Source organism: Hipposideros armiger, unplaced genomic scaffold (genome assembly GCF_001890085.2).
Source record: "Hipposideros armiger isolate ML-2016 unplaced genomic scaffold, ASM189008v1 scaffold_273, whole genome shotgun sequence".
In the NCBI taxonomy this organism is placed as follows: domain Eukaryota; kingdom Metazoa; phylum Chordata; class Mammalia; order Chiroptera; family Hipposideridae; genus Hipposideros; species Hipposideros armiger.
Window position 1 is genome coordinate 87,331 of NW_017731623.1, and position 18,075 is coordinate 105,405.

Here is an 18,075-nt window from a genome sequence, read left to right on the forward strand (position 1 = left end):
AGCCAGATGGCGACTGGCGCGCTCCACACTAAGATTGAAGAACAACAACTTTGCTGGTCCCCTCCCCCCATTCCCCAACACTTTCCCCCTCCCCCAATTCCCCAATAAAATCTTTTAAAAAAGAAAAAGAAGTTATATGCCTGGAGTGTGACTACCCACCATGACCTGTGCCCAGTTAGAAATTTATGCTCAGATCACCCTGTGAGGTTACTCTCCACCCTTTTTTTGTCCACACAATCTTCATTTAAAAGTTTTTTCTTGGGGTGGGGGGCCCCGCCAAGTAATTAAGAGGCACTCATGGAACTAGTAGGGAACTCACTTAGAAAGGTTTTGGTCACAGATGGTATACCCAGCTTGGTCCCTATCGTCTCTCAAAAGGTTAGCTTGGAATGGTTAATAAATCTATTAAATAAATCTATTCTTAAAGAAGAATGATTTGCCACTATAAAGAAGGGGCCCAAAAACGCAATTCTCAGAGGGCCTCCCAAAATATTTTGAAGAATTGTAACATCTCTGGAACTATCTTTAGATTCTAGCGAAGTACCAGACTCCTGTGTCTTCGTTCAGCTGTTTGTTAAAATCAGACAAAGTTATCCCGTGACGTGGCTTCAGTCCGTCCCAACGGTGGTGGGCAGGAGGCTGATTCCGCCCCCCCCCGTACCCCCCCCAAAGTTAGTATCAGATGTTTAGGCCCAGGGAGAGCTCTTGGAAGCTTAGCGAGGCTGCTAACTACAGTGAAACCGAACTTCTTGTCGGGGTTTCTCATCTTGAAGGATTAGTGGAGCCAGTCAGAGTAGCGATCCCTGTTAAGGAAGATGTCTGAGCGTTACAGAGCTTCAAGAGTCATCAAAATCACAGCGGTTCGAGTCCCGGCTGGAGCTGAGCAGCCGCTGAGCTGCCAACAGGTGGCAGGATGGCTCAGCTTAAAAAAAAAAAAGTAATCAAAATCAGAGCGCTTAAGTATCACCTGCAGTGCTGGTGACATCGGCAGGTTCCTAGGCCACACACACCAGATATTTGGATGCAGGGAGTCCCGAAAAATTGTTATTTTAACTGGCCACGGAAGGTTTACCTGTAAACAAAGTGTCCGTAAAGAACACAAACTCTAATAAGTGTGAACCAAACACTCACCGTGAAACGTTTCCCTGCGATCGGTGCACGACGGCAGCCGAGGCGCGCCCAGCGCGCCGCGTCACGGCCCCCGCTCTCGTACGTGGGTCTCACGTTCGCCCCCCCCCGCGTCACGTGACCACGGAGCTGCCTCGGCTACGGGTCCCGGAAGGGGCCAGTCCCGGCCGCTCGCGTGTCTCTCCCGGCCAGCTGCGGGCCGCTCCGGCCGGTGTTCATCCCGGCTGCCTCCATGCGCTCCGCCAACGGCCTCTGAGAGCGCCCACCCGAGCGTCCCGGGAGCCGGCAGGTGGCGGCCCTCGCCGGGGACCCTCCAGCGGGCCCAGGGGTGAGCACTGGCGTCTTCCCGACCCGGCACCCGCGGCCTAGCGCGGCGGCCGTGATCCTCCGGCAGACGGAGGGACCCGCGGGAGTCCCGGCGGGAGTCCCGACCCCCCGGGTTTCTCGCCTTCAGCCGTGGGCTTTACGCCCTGTCAGGGGGCTTGTCGCGCCCGCAGTCCCTGCGGAGGGACCGCAAGGGGGAGCAGCACACTGACCTGCAAACGTTTTGGGACTAAGCTTCTTGACCCTTTTTTAGTTCGGTGTCTTTTTGTCGATGAATTTGGACTTTTTTCGTCTAGAAAATGGTTTGCGGGTTGCGAGCCCCTCCGGGCGTCCCGAGCTTGAACACGGCGGCGCTTTTCTGCTTGTCTTCCCTCCCTCCCCGCCTAGGCCCTGGCATCTTTTCAGTGTGACCTTGAACCATCCACCTGCCGTCTTTAAACGCCGTTTTGTGTTTGTATTTCTGCTTTGTGGAAAATACGTGTTGGGAAGGAAAGGCCTGCGGGAGGCCCAGGTAGGCCCTTGTGAGCATCCTCGCTCGCAGGTGTGGATGCCTGGACGTGCTCCTTGGGTTGCCTTCCAGGAACTGCATGCCGCGGGGGCGAGCTCGGGTCCCCACACTGCCCAGCCTCTGACCTCAGGCGGAAGGACGAGTCCTCCTGTACAGGAAGGCCCCCGGCTGCGACCGACGGTGTTAGAGCCAGGGGCATCCTCGCCGGGGGGTGCGGGGGGGGGGGTTCCAAAGTCGGGGCGTCTGTTAATTGCGGAAGATCAGAAACGCCTGGGGGCCCTTCTTTCCAAAGATAGAGTCAGCTGTGTCCGGGCCTCTTGAACTGAAGGATCTTAAAATGTTCTCTCTCCCTAGATGAAAAACATTTGTTTCTCTGTCAATTTCATTAGCTAATGAGATCACAAAGGAAAACCCCTTAGGAAAATGAATTTGGAAAGAATGAGAATCATTTAGTTGCACTTCGTGGGTTTTTTTCCCATGTAATTAAGTTGTGTGGGGGACCTGCTATCTGCTTGGTGTCAAAGGCTTGTGAATTGGTGTTGCTCTTCTGTCCGAAAGGAAATTGTGTGTTCTATCCCTTCCTGTTGGATAGGGCTGCCTCATTTTAGGATTGCAAAGTTTAGCTGTTCCTCTCCCCCCTTCTGGTGTTCAGACTTGTTTTCTGTGGATTCATATAACCTTGTTTTAAAATTTGGTAGTTTATATTTTCCCAAGTTTTCAGTGACTGTTCTGAAAAAACTAAAATTAATCCTGGGTCTCTACACCCTGATTTGCTAATATACACGTTCTTTACGTATAGTTGCTTGAAAAGAACTGAAACAGGGTGGCCCAGATAAAAACCTTGAACTTGGTCCACACGAGAGGTGATAAAAAACTGGACATTTCTTTTTGTAGTTTGAGAATTATGTAAATCTTTGCAACCACAATCAACTTGACCCAAATTGTGTCTGTAACTTCCTCGGTCTTTTTTCCTGGGTCCCAGTGTTCTAATATAAAAAATGAGAAAGTCAAGCTTGAATGATGTCCCTAAACTGGGACACTTTCCATGAGTGGAAGGTGACTTGACTCTAAGTGGTATATGGATGAGAGTTTTTTGTAATAGTTTTTGTTATATATATTTAAACCATAGTTTAAGGTAAAGTTTCCTTTTAAAATACATTTATTTAAGATTTTTTTTAAAGCTGAATTAAAAGATTAAGTGTAGCTGAGAGTAAATGTACTGTGTGAATATGGAAAAAAAAACATGAAGTTGGTAAGTTAATGATATTTGGGAACCACTAAACTTAGAAAGTAGAGATCTCAGCTCATCTGTGGTTCTGAGAGGGTTTTTGTCTCCTTAGTTATGTAACAGAATTAGTACTGGTTGCCTAGTAGATTGTGACAAAACTTCTGGAATTAATATCTTAACTCCAAATGAGAACTTTATTTTATTTATTGCTGAAAGGTACTACCAAAAATGCCAGTCTAATGAGGGAGGGGAAAAAAAGAGATTTTGATCTATTTTACCTATGCAGAAACCTAGTTATTGGAACAGTTCAGTGTTAAATCTTAGCAGGAAAAGTTCCATTTACTTTTTTAATTTAAGTAGCTCAAATTGGCTACCCCGGAGTATTTGGCTTTTTCTAGAAATGGTCTTTTCAGTGTCTGCCTTTATGATCTGAGGCTGTGATACTTTACAAACTCAGAGATTCTTGTAAGGCAGGATGTTGCTATAGAATGAAATGTTGAGATCGTGGGCTGTACTCGTGGAAATGCGGTAAATGGAGCATGGAGAGTAGCACATTTGGGGGAGATCGTGTTCTAGCAATTTGCATCCCTTATTTATTATAAAACTTCAATTTGTAATGTCCCAAGACTATAATCCTTTGAGGTACCTCTTTTCAGTGTTATTTCTGAATATAAACTTTCACTGTGGGTCAGATGCAAGTATAGGAAAATTATCTCATCTAGAATGATACACAAAAGTTGATAATAGAGGTTGCGTGGGGGGGTCCCCAGTGGTTATAGGATAGGATCCGGTGGGGCACTTTATTTTCTCTGTATGTTCTTACACTTTGTACCATGTGCACCTAATACTGGTTTAGATTACTGAATGAAATTAAATACTGAAGAGAAATAGCTGAATGAAAATTTAGCCAATGCGTTTGTTTCTTCTTAATATACTGGGGTGCCAAAAAAATGTGTAGAAGTGGACACTTTGGTCAACGTTGCTCAAGCAGTAGTTCGCCGTCATCAGAAGTGTCTGGACACTGATGGTAACCACTTTGAGCACCTCTTGTCATTGCAGAAGTCAAACGTGACTTGTGTTCATCTTTTGTTATCGGTATATATTTAGTATTACAATTTTAATACACTTTTCCTTTCTTAAAATGTGTATACATTTTCTTGGCACCCTCTGTATATACGTACATATGTATATATACACTTATATGTATATACATAAGTGTTCAGATTATTTAAAACATATTTTTCATCTGGTACATTTTTCTAAATTCAAATCAGAAATGATGACAGTCTTTTATTTTGTCTTGCATTAACTAATGAATGGTTGTAAGGCCCTGTCTGTGAGACTAAACTTGGTGGTAAGCTTGTTAATTTTTTTATTTTATTGGTTTTTTTAATGTAAGGTTGTGTATCTTTAATGACTTTTATCATTTGAAACTTTTCCAGCAATGAATTCCTAGTATGATATCATCTAGTTTCTCAATTAGCCCCTGTTTTTCTCCCCCAGGGACAAAAGTGGCTCTAAATCCAGCACGTGCACATTGAAACAAGCTCAAGGATTTAATATGAAGCACAGAAGCAGATAGTGCCAAATAGCAAGTAGTAGTTGGTGCACGTTTGTGAGTAAAAATTTCCTCTTTTGGCTCTATTTTCTTAGTCTTTTATACAAACTGCATGTCATATCTTTAAAATTCACATTTTGGTGAAGAAGAAAAGAAGTACGTTAGCAGTCATGACTTAACTAGTTGTCCCTACCAGCCTCTAGCTAAGAACTCTCCTAAGCCTCTCAGTGAGGTGGAGTTGAAGGTGTGTAATACATTGCTGACGTGGAGCTTAAGAAATATCCCAGCTACGACTTGCAATTATACTGTCCTTGATTTTTGATTGCCCTTGTTTTATATATAATAGCTTTTGCTAAAAATTTAGTATGATTTGGTTTTCAGTTATTTCCTTTTAAAAAAACATTACTACTTATACATCAAATTTTTAGGCTACCTCAAACACATTTACGCCCCTTTCTCCCTTCTACCCTTCCAGAAAAACAACAAAACCCATTTACGTCTGCTCTTCACATTTGGCTCCTTGATTTCTTCATTGGTACTTAGTTGAAAAAAGAAGATTTTTTTTCCCCTTCAGAATATGAGTACAGGAGTTTTATGGCAAATTTTTTTTTCTAATCTGACTTTACATTTGTATATACATTTGATTAGCTTTTCTTTATCCCGTTGGCAAAATCATAAAACATTGGCTATGCTTGAAACCGTCTTTATGATGTTTGAGGTATAGAATAACTGTTTAGGAGAGATTTGAAGATAAATTACTCAGGTCAAGCCCCAAGCCTTGTTGAAATCCAAAACCTTTAAGTAGATATTTACTTTTATTCATAGTTTTCTTATAAAGTGAATTGTTGAAATACTGATTTTTATTCTTTCTTTTTTACAGCTGGAAAAGCAGTGTCCGTGTTGTTATGTACACCTCCAAAAAAGTTCAGATCTATAGGGGAATTGTTGTGTAAAGTAAACTGAAACGACAGGGTAGCAGTATTTTAATAGCTATTATAGACGTGTATTTACTGTATTAAAAATGAGTAAAAGAAAAAGCAGTGACACACCAATAGGAAGGTCAGTGACATTTTATTGAGTTGAGCTGGTATTATAAATGAGAGAGAGTGCTGTAGAGTGGATTGCCACGGGCCAACCATGCTCTTTTAAGTTTTTTATCGGCAATTTGCATTTGGGGGCAACTTTCTTTCTGCTGCATTTCCCTGGAGCATGGATCCTTCTCTAATTTAAAAGGCTACTCAGTGCATCTGTACTGTCTTTCCCCTTAAAGGCATGTCATTCTTTTTAAAAATATACGTGTAAATATGACATTAAATACAAATTAATGTAAGACTTTCAATCCCTCAAGATGAATGTATACAGTAAAGATTTATTAATAATATACTATATTGGGTATTCATTGCATCTCAGTCATCAGATATACATTCAGCAAGAGAAGTTTTAATTTGTATTTTGTGATTTTTAGGGGGTTGCATCTTTATTAGTAAATTTAAAGTTAATCTTATTTGCCTTATACATCTGATTTTCATTAAAAGGTTTTATTTTTTTCATGCATGACAGCAATTTTGAATTTCACTATTATAAAGTGCTAGCAGCTTTTCTTCAGATAATTGATTAGGACATTTTAATTTAAGTTTTATTTCAGGCATTTTTGAGTTATAAGCAGCATGCATGTCTATGTAGAGAGAGAGAGAGAATGAATATGTGTGTGCTTGCACACTTGTGTTGTGGTTATACAGTCATTTTTAAAATTTGCTCCTAAGCAATCTTCTCAAGGTGCAGTTTCAGCTGATAAGGGAGAAGGCAGTGTGTTGAAGAAGACATTTTCTTTAGTCCTTGACTTTTCCTTTGTATGTATTCAGTAGTCACAAATGAGAAGCCTCCTTTTGTTCTTTCAGTAAGGTATTGTCTTCTACTTTGCTACATAGAGAAGACTGACATTTTAACAGTCAGTTACCCCGTCTTTAATTTTTTTGCCCACAGAGTGAGTGGGGCAGCATTTCCTTCTCCCACTGCTGCTGAGATGGCAGAAATTAGTCGAATTCAGTATGAAATGGAATACACTGAAGGTATTAGTCAGCGAATGAGGGTCCCGGAAAAATTAAAGGTCGCACCACCAAATGCTGACCTGGAACAAGAATTCCAAGATGGTGTTCCACATGCTAGTGTGATTATGCAGGTTCCAGAGAGGATTGTCGTAGCAGGTATTTTACCTCTAGTTATAAACTTGCCTGATATATCTGTGTTTCATATATTTTTAGGAAAACTTTTGGGTTTTTGAAAAGGGGTTGGGAAATGCAACTTTGCATTTTTTTTCAAAATTTTTGTTCATTTCAATAGCCTGGAATCTTAACCAATAGTTTTTAATAGTTCCACTAATTATTGAGGTATAATTTACATACATAAAGTATAATTTTTAAGTGTACAGCTTGATGAGATTTGACAAACCTATACATCCATGTAACCTCCACCACTGTCCAGATATAGAACATTTTCATTACCCCAGAAGATCCCCTGTGCCCAATCTCATTCAGTTCCTACCCCTCAATTCCAGGCAACCATAATCTTTCAATAACCTGAGACTAGATTTGTCTTTTCCTAGAGTTTCATGTAGATGGAATGATACAGCACATACTCTTGGATCTGGCTTCCTTTGCTTAGTTTAATGTTTTTGTGAGTCTTTCATATTGTTGCTTATATCAATGGTTCATTCCATTTTATTACTGAGTAATATTCCACTGTGTGGATATACTACAGTTTGTCCATTCACCTGCTGATGGACATTTGGGTTGTTTCCTGTTTGGGGCTATTAGGAATAAAGTTTTTATATTTCTAGAAGTGGAATTGGTGGATCATATTATAAGTTACGTTTAACTTTATAAAAAGCTGTCAAGCTATTTTTTAAATTGGTTGTACTCTATTATATTCCCATCAGTGATGTATGAGAATTTCTGTTGCTTCATATCCTTGGCAGCATTTTGTATTGTCAGTCTTTTTAATAAAGTACTAGCTTTTTAAAACCTCCCTTCTTTTTATATTTTTACACCCAGGAAATAATGAAGACATTCCATTTTCAAGGCCAGCAGATCTTGACCTCATTCAGTCAACTTCCCTTAAACCTCTGTCACTAAAAACACCACCTCGTGTACTTACACTAAGTGAAAGACCACTAGATTTTCTGGATTTAGAAAGACCTCCTCCAACCCCTCAAAATGAAGAAGTAAGTAGAGTTTTAACATCAGCTGAATTTGAAATAATATAGACAAAAGCAAAAGTTGAAGATTAGTTAAGAGGCTATAAATCATATCATTAGCAATATATAATGTAAGCTTTGAGTAGACCATTGATTGCTATAAATTCTGGTTTATAGATACCCGAATAACATTCTGCTACTGTTTTCTTTTTTAATTAAAATATTATGTTTCAGGAAAAAGAAACTTCTGTGGAAATCATGAACTAGGCACCACACCTTAAGCAGTACAGAGAAAGTTGGAAAGTTTAACACAGGAGAAAATTAATGCATCACTTGGTTACAAAAGCAGCCTGGTAGACAGGCAGAGAAAGCTCTTTTTTCTCTTGACACTGTCTATTCTCCCTGCTTGCTGAAAAGTTTCTGCTGAGTCAGTTCCTGTACCGTGTAAACATTGATAGCCCTGTTGACCTAAATATAGCAGTATGGACTAATAAGGTGTTCGAAGCAAACTCTAGATATTGCCTCTGCCATTGATTGAGGGCGGGTCTTGTGAAGCTTCTTTTCTGTGATGATTTCTGTAGTTGCAACTTTTTCATTACATTGTAGCTTCTGGAATTCTGTGTTGTCATGAGGCGAGTATGAGAAAATGTAAAACCTGTGTTTTTATTGGTAATGAAATTGTCTGTGTCTTTCATTTTTCATGTAGTCCTTTCCAAAGAAGGTAAAGGACCCATGTAACATAGGGGAGTGCAGTTTCCTAGTATTAGGTACGGGGAAAATGTATTCATAGTTGCTGGTTTGGACATTCAGCTTTATTGTAAGACACTATGTGGTAAGACGTAGTTCCCTGTAGTGGTATGAGTGAGGAAAACAGCAGTACACACAGAAGATATACAGTTCTTTAGTAGCAAGGAATAATGAAAGTTACAAAGATGTTACAGGAGACAAAAGATCTCACAGCATGCTCCCAGTTGGAGGCCCAGCTTCCCAGCCCCCCAGAGTTTCCACTGGTAATTGTAGCTATGAATAGTGTGGTCCTGGGCTAAAGGATTCTGCCAGCAGGGAAACCCTCCCTTTGATATTCTTCTGGCTTTGTTTTTCTTTTGATCTTTCCACACCCACTGTTTTAGACACTTATGCCTGCTTGGTGTGAAGAACTGATTGAAAACAAGCCAAATACTTTGATTACTCTAAGACTGAGTGAGGAATAAAAGTTTACCAGGATCACCCTCAGTAGACCAAGGTTTTAAGCCGATATGGGGTTTATTCCTGCAGTAATTGTGATATTTACTCAAATGTGACAAATGCCCAAAGTGTATAACACCGGGGTGAAAAACTAAGGCTGAGAATTAGACCTATTCTAATTTTGAAGGCCTACTTTGCTACTTACTAACCATGTAACTTTGGGCAAGTTATTTAACAATTCCAAGGCATGTCTATGAAAGAAAGATAAAAATAATGCCAGGTGCTTAAGAGTATTGAGAATTAAATGTAATAATGCATGTGTTTAGCCTGTTTTCTAATTCCCATTAAAAACACAATATATATAAATATTGTTGGTATGAAAGTTAAAATCCTGTGTCAGGAGCCAAATCCTGAGATGCGAGAGAGGAGTTTCTGAGTTTAGTACCAGCTGCCTATTGAAGGCAACAATGATGGTGATTCAAGGCTGTAAAAGGGTCAGGAGGCCCTCAGGAGGCAGCCAACCAATGAGCAGAGGAGAAAGGCACCAGAATTCTAGTAGCTTTTAGAAAATGGATCTAAAGAAGGGCAGTAAGGCCTTGAGTGCTGATAACATTGGTGATTCATTCAGATGTTACTCAAAATCTAACAAGTGAGATCCCTGCATCATTTACTCTGTAGTAGTCATTTTACAGCATCTTCAGGGTTTCTCATCCTCAGCACTATTGACATTTAGGGCTGGATAATTCTTTGTGGTGGTGAGGGCTGTCGTTTTGTACTGTAGAATGTTTAACGACATTCTTGATCGCTATCTACTAGATGCCAATAGCATCCTCCAAGTCATGAAGATCAAACAGGTCTTTATTTTTTTTTTTTAATTGGGGAATTGGGGGATGGGAACAGACAAGTTGCTGTGATTTTGTTCTTCAGTCTAGTTGTGGAGGACGTTGCTTCACTGGCCCAAGTTGGCACCATCATTGCGCTCTTCCCAGGCGAGGCAGATCAGTCGCCGGCTTCTGGACGGCCGCTCACGGCGGCTTGAGGGCCGCTCACGCTGGCTGCTGGCTACACACGGTAGCCCATCGTAACCCACTGCAGCAGGGGTTGCAGCCTACGTTGTTGCCGGCAACTCATGGCAGCCCAGCTCCAAGCTGAGCTGTTGTTCAGCATCTTAGCTGTAGAGGGCAGTGTCACTGGCCCTCATATGTGGGATCCGAACCGGGGCCCTCTGGCGTCCCAAGCCAGCTCTTAACCAATGCGCCACTCGGCCGGCCCTCAAACAGGTCTTTAAAAGCCAAAAAGTGGAAACAGTCCACATGTCCGTCACCTGATGAACAGATAAGCAAAATATGGTGTAAAATATTATTCAGCCCTAATAAGGAATGAAGTCTTGATACATATTTCAACATGGATGGACCTGGAAAACGTTATGTTAAGTCAAAGAGGCCAGACAGAAAAGGCCATTTATTGTATGGATTCCACCTACATAAAATGTCCAGAATAGGCAAATCCAGAGGTAGAAAGCAGATTAATGGTTACCAGGGGCTTAGGGGAGAGGGGACTAGGAGTGACTGCTTCATTGTAATGGTTAGGGGGTCACGAAACAGTGGCTGCACTGTTTATTTTGCTCATGGATTCTGTGGGTTAGGAAAGCAGCAAACATAATGGGGAAAACTTGTTTCCTACAATATATGGGCCTAAGCTAGGAAGTCTCAAAGACGAGGGATGCTTTGACAGCCTGAGGCTGCAGCCATCTGAAGGCTTACTCACTCACAGGTCAGTTGATATAGCTGTTGTCTGGGACCCCAGATGGGGTTGTTGGCTGGTGCACTCACATATGGCCTTTCTGTGTGGCTGCTTGGGCTTCTTCACATCATCGGGCCATTTTTCCAAACATGAATAGTCTGGAGAAAAAAGGCAGAAACGTTGTTTATGACCAAGCCTCAGAAGTTGCATTTCATCATCTCTACAGCAGTAACCAGCCCACCCAGTTTCAAGGGAAGGAAACAGATCCTCCCCTAATGGAAGGGGGCTGATGATACATTTGTCAGAAGGGCATGTGGGATGGGAGACTGTGGTTATTTCTGGAATGCCAAAACTCAGCCAGTAAGACCAGTTTTCTAGTCTAGTTTTCAGCTGTCCCACCAAGTCCAAATTTGTTTAACCCCGGAAGCCAGGAACATGGATTTGTGATACAAATTCGTGTACCTCCCGTTTCCTATAATACATGTGCCTTTAAAAACTGTTGGGAATTGTTCTTAAATAATAGTTTATGTAAGTTATAACAAAAATATTAATAATTGTACCAAGTAAGATTGATACTTAAAAAGAAACCAGATGTAAACTTTTTTATAAAGTAAGCATTCCTAAGTTTATCTGCATTATAGTAAGTACGTTTTTTTTTAACATATCTATCTATAATACACATACCTAGCAGTAATTCTTTGTAAATTTTGTGAGTAGCCTTGAATTAAGTTTCTTTGGATGCTAAACAGCTACTAGGCCAATAAGAATCTTTTCTATCCCTTTCCCTTTCTCTGCCTGGCAGGTCCGTGCCGGTAGGCTAAAAAGAGAGCGCTCTATGAGTGAAAATGCTGTTCGCCAAAACGGACAGCTGGTCAGAACTGATTCCATGTGAGTAGGACCACTAAGCATTGTCTCTTCTTCATAAGTTCTCTCTATATAGTGTCTGTCCCATCTTTTTCTAAATAATTCACTTTTTTTTTAACTTCCAAATATTAAAAAGAACATATGTTTTATGCCTAAGAACCTGAGAAAAAATGTAAATAATTTACTTCTAATTGTGTTTGAAATCTGTTCTGCATTTATATCAATTTTATATTATTGCAATACTATTTATAGCCTTAAAATCTGACCATTTTGTTGTGAGAATTTTTCTTCTGTGTGTATGACTTCTGTAAGTTTTCAGAATAAGCAATGATTTGCTTATTTTGGGAATCTTCTATCTTAAGAAAAATGGATACTTTTAAGTGCTCAGTTCTGTGCGTCCTTCAGAACTGTTTATCTAGCATGTAGGGTAACTAAAAGGAAAACACTTTATTTAAGGAAATTTCCAAGTTACTCAATTTGTCATAAGATTGTGAACTAGCCCTTTCCACTCTGCTTCTCATGAACCATGTGTAGCATAAGCAAGTGGAATTTTTTTCCTTTCCAGGATTATTTTGTTTTGCTCTCTGCCCACTGAGTCATTGGATTATTAGATCCCTTTCATTTTCAAAAAATACAAGTATATTGTTTAAAGAACTATTTGTTTAAACCTTTCTTTCTCATTTGGTTATATTATCATGCTGTGATCTGAAAGCTACCCCACTATGTTTTAGATCAGTCAAGTGCTTTTTTGTTGGTTTATTAAAACTAACGGGTTTTTTACAATAAAATAACCTTTTAAAAACTGGTTAGAATTTTTAAGTCTCAAAGTCACTGGAGATTGTGGATTTTTAAAAATATAATAGATGATTTAGATAATGTAAAGTAATATTCTTCCTCATTAAATTTTTGGTCAGTTATCATGAACTCATTTATCATGATCCACATTTGATGCCAAACATTATATTAGCTTCTCTGGGAACTGTAAAAGAATTAGATGATACATATCTCTCTTCTTAGAGCTTGCAAATCTAGATAAAAGCAAAACATTTAAATTTATATACAAAATAACTAGAGCATAATAGGATTACACCATTTGTATTAAACCATATTAAGTTCTAGTTTGGACCTGACTAAAGGTCCACAGGGATGCAGAAAGGGCTTTGAGGGACATACGGCCTCTCTTCTCTTGTGTTAAGTGCAAAGAAGAACTATAACTTTGATTCCTGGGAGAATCTTGAAATGTCCCCTAAAGTACAATAGTTACAGTTATTATAAAGGGTTATATAGGAAGATGGAAAGTTAAAATTACTATGTATCTCCTTCAGGGAAGACTTTTCTGAAGTCTTCAACCATTATTAATATAAAACTTTTTATGATAACTGTATGTTTCCCCGAAGGTACCTGGTTGGCAGTGATGTCAGCCAGCTCATGTCATCTTCAGACTTTCTAAGTGTATTGTGCAAGCAGTGAAAACGCTCCATGCTTTTTGGCTCAGGTAGCTTCTTGGTACTTAGGACCCTCTCAGAATGATTAAACAGAACCTAAGGGCTTTTGTTATTTTCTATTTGTAATTTTTTTTAAGGCAGCAAAGGTTTCTAATAAATTTTTTTATTATGTAAAGATAGGGCTTATTTGGGTCTTTTATTACTTTGAAATTTTACATTACTAAATTAAAAACAGGTCTATTTTATATACAAAGTATAGCATCTCTTTTGGTGTTTTTTTCTCACAAAGTATATATTATTGATAGCTGAATTCTGTTTAAAAAGAAAGGAAACAGCTCTACTTATAAAAACCAGCCTAGTGTATGATTTAGAATATATGATTAGTTCATATATATTTTTGCAGTTACCAATAACATAAGTTTTTCATAACAAAAGATTAACAGAGTTAACCAATATTTGATTTACTTATTTTTCTTTAAGTTGCCTTAATGGCATTTTCTAGATGTTGAATAAAACTGAAAATCTCGTATTTTAATTTTTGGTAGTAAAAATAACATGAATATATAACTCTATATTTTCACAATGAAATGCTTACATTATTTAACTGTACTTTTTGTTAATGGTAGTTATGTATGTTACCATGCCATGGTAAGATACTTAACCATCCGTTTGTAAATAATATAACCTTGCCTTTTCTTCTCCTACCATTATTAATTTTGCAATTTATAATTGAATTCATCTTTAAGAATCTACATTTAATTCACTTTAGGAATTTTATATAATGAGCATATGGTGTATTCAATGTTGGTAGTGTGGTGAGGAAGAAACTATTAATATAATAGAGCTGTCTTTACCTCTACTAAAGTAATTATTAAACTCTTTACCTACTTTAGTCTTTGTAATGTGAAACTAATTATATGTCGTTGTGCATGAACTTTGCCTGCCTTTACTTTTATTCCTGGGCTGTAAGAATAGAAGTACATATGGATATGAGAGCAAGAGCACTGGCCTTTGTTTTCTTAATTACTTTCAAGAGACAGTGGGATTGATTATGGTCAGCTATAGATACAAAAATGAATTCTGACCAGTAGAATCGTATCTAGCTTTTTCTTTGTGTTATAAAAGCTGAATATGTAAAAGAAGCATAATTATTATTTAAGGTGGCACAGATCAGATTCTGCCCCAAGAAATAAAATTTCAAGGTTCCAGGCACCGATTTCTGCACCGGAGTACACGTAAGATTTTATCTGCTCTGCTTTTCACAAGTAGGAGTTGTTTTAATTTTGCAGGTGTTCTACTAATATTTCACCAGGTAATTGCCATGTAATATCCTAATTCTCTTACTGTTTGGCTTTTTGGTACCTCTATTTCAGTATTTCTCAAACTGTCATCATACACTTTGTTAAGAAAAAAAATTACTAGACAAACGAAGGGAGTTTTATGTATGATTTTAGATATAAGGTGAAAATAAAATGGAATAATTTACTTATAAGGATCAAGCATCCTTTTCCACTTTTTTTGTTGTTGTTTTTGGGTTTTTGGGTTTTTTTTAGCTGAGCCATCCTGCCACCTGTTGGCAGCTCAGCTTGGGCCAGGACTCCAACCACTGTTGCTCAGAGGTCGCACTCTTGAGCTAGCTCTTAACCAACTGAGCCACTCAGCTGACCCTCCACTTTTTTTTGTTTTGCATTGGTTAGCATATTCTCTGCAGATTCAACTTGAACCAGGTTCAGTGATCCCAATCTTTTTTTAAATTTTAGTACACTATCTTTTCTTTTTATTTTTACCCAGGAGAATGTAGTATAAGTGTGGTTTGTCATTGAAGTTTTTATGATTATTATTATTATTTCATAGATTAAAATTATGCTTGGAAGAATGTTTTCAGATCCTTAAGCCAATGGGGGGATTTTGGTGTTCAATAAAGAATTCAAGAACTAATGTTCTTAAGCAACAAAAGCCATTCTGACAACTGATGACTTTTATTCTGGTTCTCTTCCATTCTTCTAGGAACTAGTAAATTGCCTTAGATAGTGGCAACAAATTAAAAGTTTTCTCTGTTTAGAATTTTAAGAGAAATGATTCAAATTTGTGTTGCAGTGAAAATTCTTCCTCCCCTTTTTCTCTATTTTACCTTTACTGTTTTTTTGGAAGAGGCTGGAGCCTCACTAAAGAGGTTATTCTCACAGTTTGAGAAACATTATTCCTATGAAAACCCATGGGGAAAGAGGTACTGGACTTTGGACTTACCTTCTGATAATGACAGTTCATGCCACGTAAATCTTCATTTACATTTGAGTTTTGACATTGGCTAGTGTTGTTTACTTAACATTCATGTTGTAAGATTTCATGGAAGCATGAGATATTACTAATGAAATAACATGAAAACATCAGTGCTTTCTTCCAAGTTTCCTAATCTTTTATAAAAGAAAAAGATAAAGTTGAGATTTTGCTGTTTTATAACATTACTAGGATCAATTTATCATCAAAGCGCATTTTTATTAAATTACTAATATTATATTTGCTTAAATGATCTCAGCACCTTTGCACTATGTTTACTTTTTTATTTTTCAAGTAGTTCACTTGTCAAAACAGAAAACAAAGTTATTCTACCTTGGTTGGGTGGCTGAGTGGACCGAGATCCAACTCAACTATAAAAGCACTCACTGTTGCCCTCACAGTTGATGCCAGTCAGTGGTAGCCATTCCAGCTAGCATCAGACTGATTGCTAAAATCGGGCTTCTTCTTTTTTTGTTCTTCAATTTGTTTATTTGTAACAAGACTTACAAGACTGCTTGAAGCTTTAAAAAAGTTGTTAAAGTATTTACACTTCTAGTTAGGGTCATTTTGGTCATGTTATGATTTAATCATTTAATTCATTTGTAGATGGAAACAAGTGTTAACCAAGGGCATTTAACCTGGACACAAAGTGCACAAAGTTGTCATCAGTTTCAAAACTACTTCCTATTCTGTTTTTGTTATTTATGAAGGATGGCCATATAAATTAATAAAAAGTTAAAATTTCTTCCTAATCTTTGAAAGTTTAATTTCTTTTGAGACACCATTGGCAATCCAAATATGTTTTTGTGTTTGTCTTTGATGAAATAAATATCTTGGCTAGTATTGATAAAGACTTAATTTTGTCTTTTATCTTTCTACATAAATATTTTTAAGTTACAATTGAGGATCATGTAAGTTTTTTCCCCATTTATTACCATATTTCAATATTGTATCATAGAATCTTAGAATTGGAAGAGACCTCATAGACTTAACTTTCTGTACATTTTGGCTTAAGAATTCTTAGCAGTTAATTTGAAATTAGTTTATGCTTGACTACTTTATAAATGCACCTGATTTCCTGTACAGAGGCAGGAAATACTTGTACTTTTAGAACTTAAACAATTCCTGTTGCTTTTTCTGACAAACTTGTTTCTCTCAAAGGAAGTAAGTCTTCTTTCCTTTTAATTTTTAATGGGCAAAAATCTATCAAACTTTTTTCATGGATTTGGCTTTAGTTTATTGACGTTATAAAATTGTTTTAAATATGGATCATTGTAGATTTTAATACATCGATATGTGGCTAATTTACTTACTAATATACAGTGATATGCAGGAGTGTTCAATTTAAGCACCAAAATACGAAGACAAAAACTTGAATTATATCAATAGATAGTACACTCATTTGTCTATTAAAACTTGCTTAAGTAAATTTTGCCAGGTATGTTGGCAGCTCTGTCAAGAAGAATGAGGGATGTATTGTTTGTTTATGTTGACACAGAACTGTCCATTTTTATTCCTGCCTCTTCTGACACTTTTCTAACGTGAATTCAGTCTGGTTTCTTGCAAAGAGCAAGAGCTTCAGGTTTTTCCTGTGCCACCTAAAGGGAATTCTGAGTGCAAGACTCGTACTGGACTTTGTGTACATATATACTGTTTTGTTACTCTTCTTGGATGCCCAGTATGGGTTTTGTCAAATACGATGGCTCAGTTGATAAGTTGGCTTATGTACATACCAGAAGATTCCTGGCCTCTGAATGGATAGTTAGGGTAACTGTCCATTAGCCTGCCTCTTAAAATTTGTATTTATCTTGACACTGTTAGGCCTAATTCCTATGGCGACTCAGTCTGACAGATTAATTTCTCAGTAGGCCAAGATTTGGCTTAGATCTTCTAAGTCATCTTTGAAAAACATGATTTTCGTATTTATTGTACTTCTCACTTTGGCTCACGAAGACATTCACTTATTCACAAAATTGTGGAGAAGATTTTGATTTTGATTTTCTGGGACTCTGAGAATAATATTAGATGACAGCTGTCCTTTCAAAAATTGACCCGTTTATTTTGTGGTTCTCAAACAAATACATGTTAACTTAGAAAAGATTATACATCAAAATAAAAGATTTTCTCTTTTCAGTTGTTCACTGTCTGCTCCACTTTCATTCTTTTGGGTGTAATACACAAGGATGAGGTTTAGTCTAAGGTGTTTTGCCCTGACTTTGAGAAAAAGTGCTGAGCTGGCATCCCAGAGTCTAGTCCTTTTATAACAAAACCTCTTATTGTAACAAACCAGATGCCAAGTCCATGTATCAGTTAAATACCTCAACCAGATGATTGTGCTGACACCAATCTAAAGAGTTTAGGTTAGAACTAAAATTGCTCCATTCAAATGTGTTCAGCTTTAAGAAGCACTGGCCGCGGAGCCAAAGAAATAGTGACTCTCAGCCCAGACGTGAAACAATGTAAGATTACTGTCACTGAGAGGCCCAGAAATGGCTGGTTACCATCCGTCTGGGTAATTTAAAAGATATCTTTGCCTTCCTTCACTGTGTTCACAGAATTGGGAGTAGTTTTATGTCTAGTCTTTTAGTTAGACATCATATGCTTTTAATATAATTCAGAAAT

At 38.1% G+C, this 18,075-nt stretch overlaps 2 protein-coding genes across 14 annotated transcripts in view; one reads left to right on the plus strand and one right to left on the minus strand.

The window, feature by feature from the left end:
- LOC109390514 (tigger transposable element-derived protein 1-like) overlaps positions 1 to 1,197 on the minus strand; it is a 9,003-nt gene extending 7,806 nt beyond the window's left edge. The window contains exon 1 of the mRNA XM_019657078.1: positions 1,132 to 1,197. The gene's annotated coding sequence lies outside the window, so the exon portion shown is untranslated. The remainder of the gene's footprint in view (positions 1 to 1,131) is intronic.
- A 4-nt stretch (positions 1,198 to 1,201) lies between these two features.
- The window catches only part of MFF (mitochondrial fission factor), a 29,140-nt gene continuing 12,266 nt past the window's right edge, over positions 1,202 to 18,075 (plus strand). For 3 of the 13 annotated variants that reach the window (XM_019657089.1, XM_019657090.1, XM_019657091.1), the window contains exons 1-6: positions 1,254 to 1,456; positions 4,692 to 4,803; positions 5,627 to 5,805; positions 6,730 to 6,950; positions 7,797 to 7,966; positions 11,670 to 11,755. In XM_019657089.1, coding sequence (XP_019512634.1) covers positions 5,768 to 5,805; positions 6,730 to 6,950; positions 7,797 to 7,966; positions 11,670 to 11,755 — 515 coding nt within the window. In that variant the 5' untranslated portion in view covers positions 1,254 to 1,456; positions 4,692 to 4,803; positions 5,627 to 5,767. The other 10 variants (XM_019657086.1, XM_019657088.1, XM_019657082.1 and 7 more) reach the window with 8 other exon arrangements.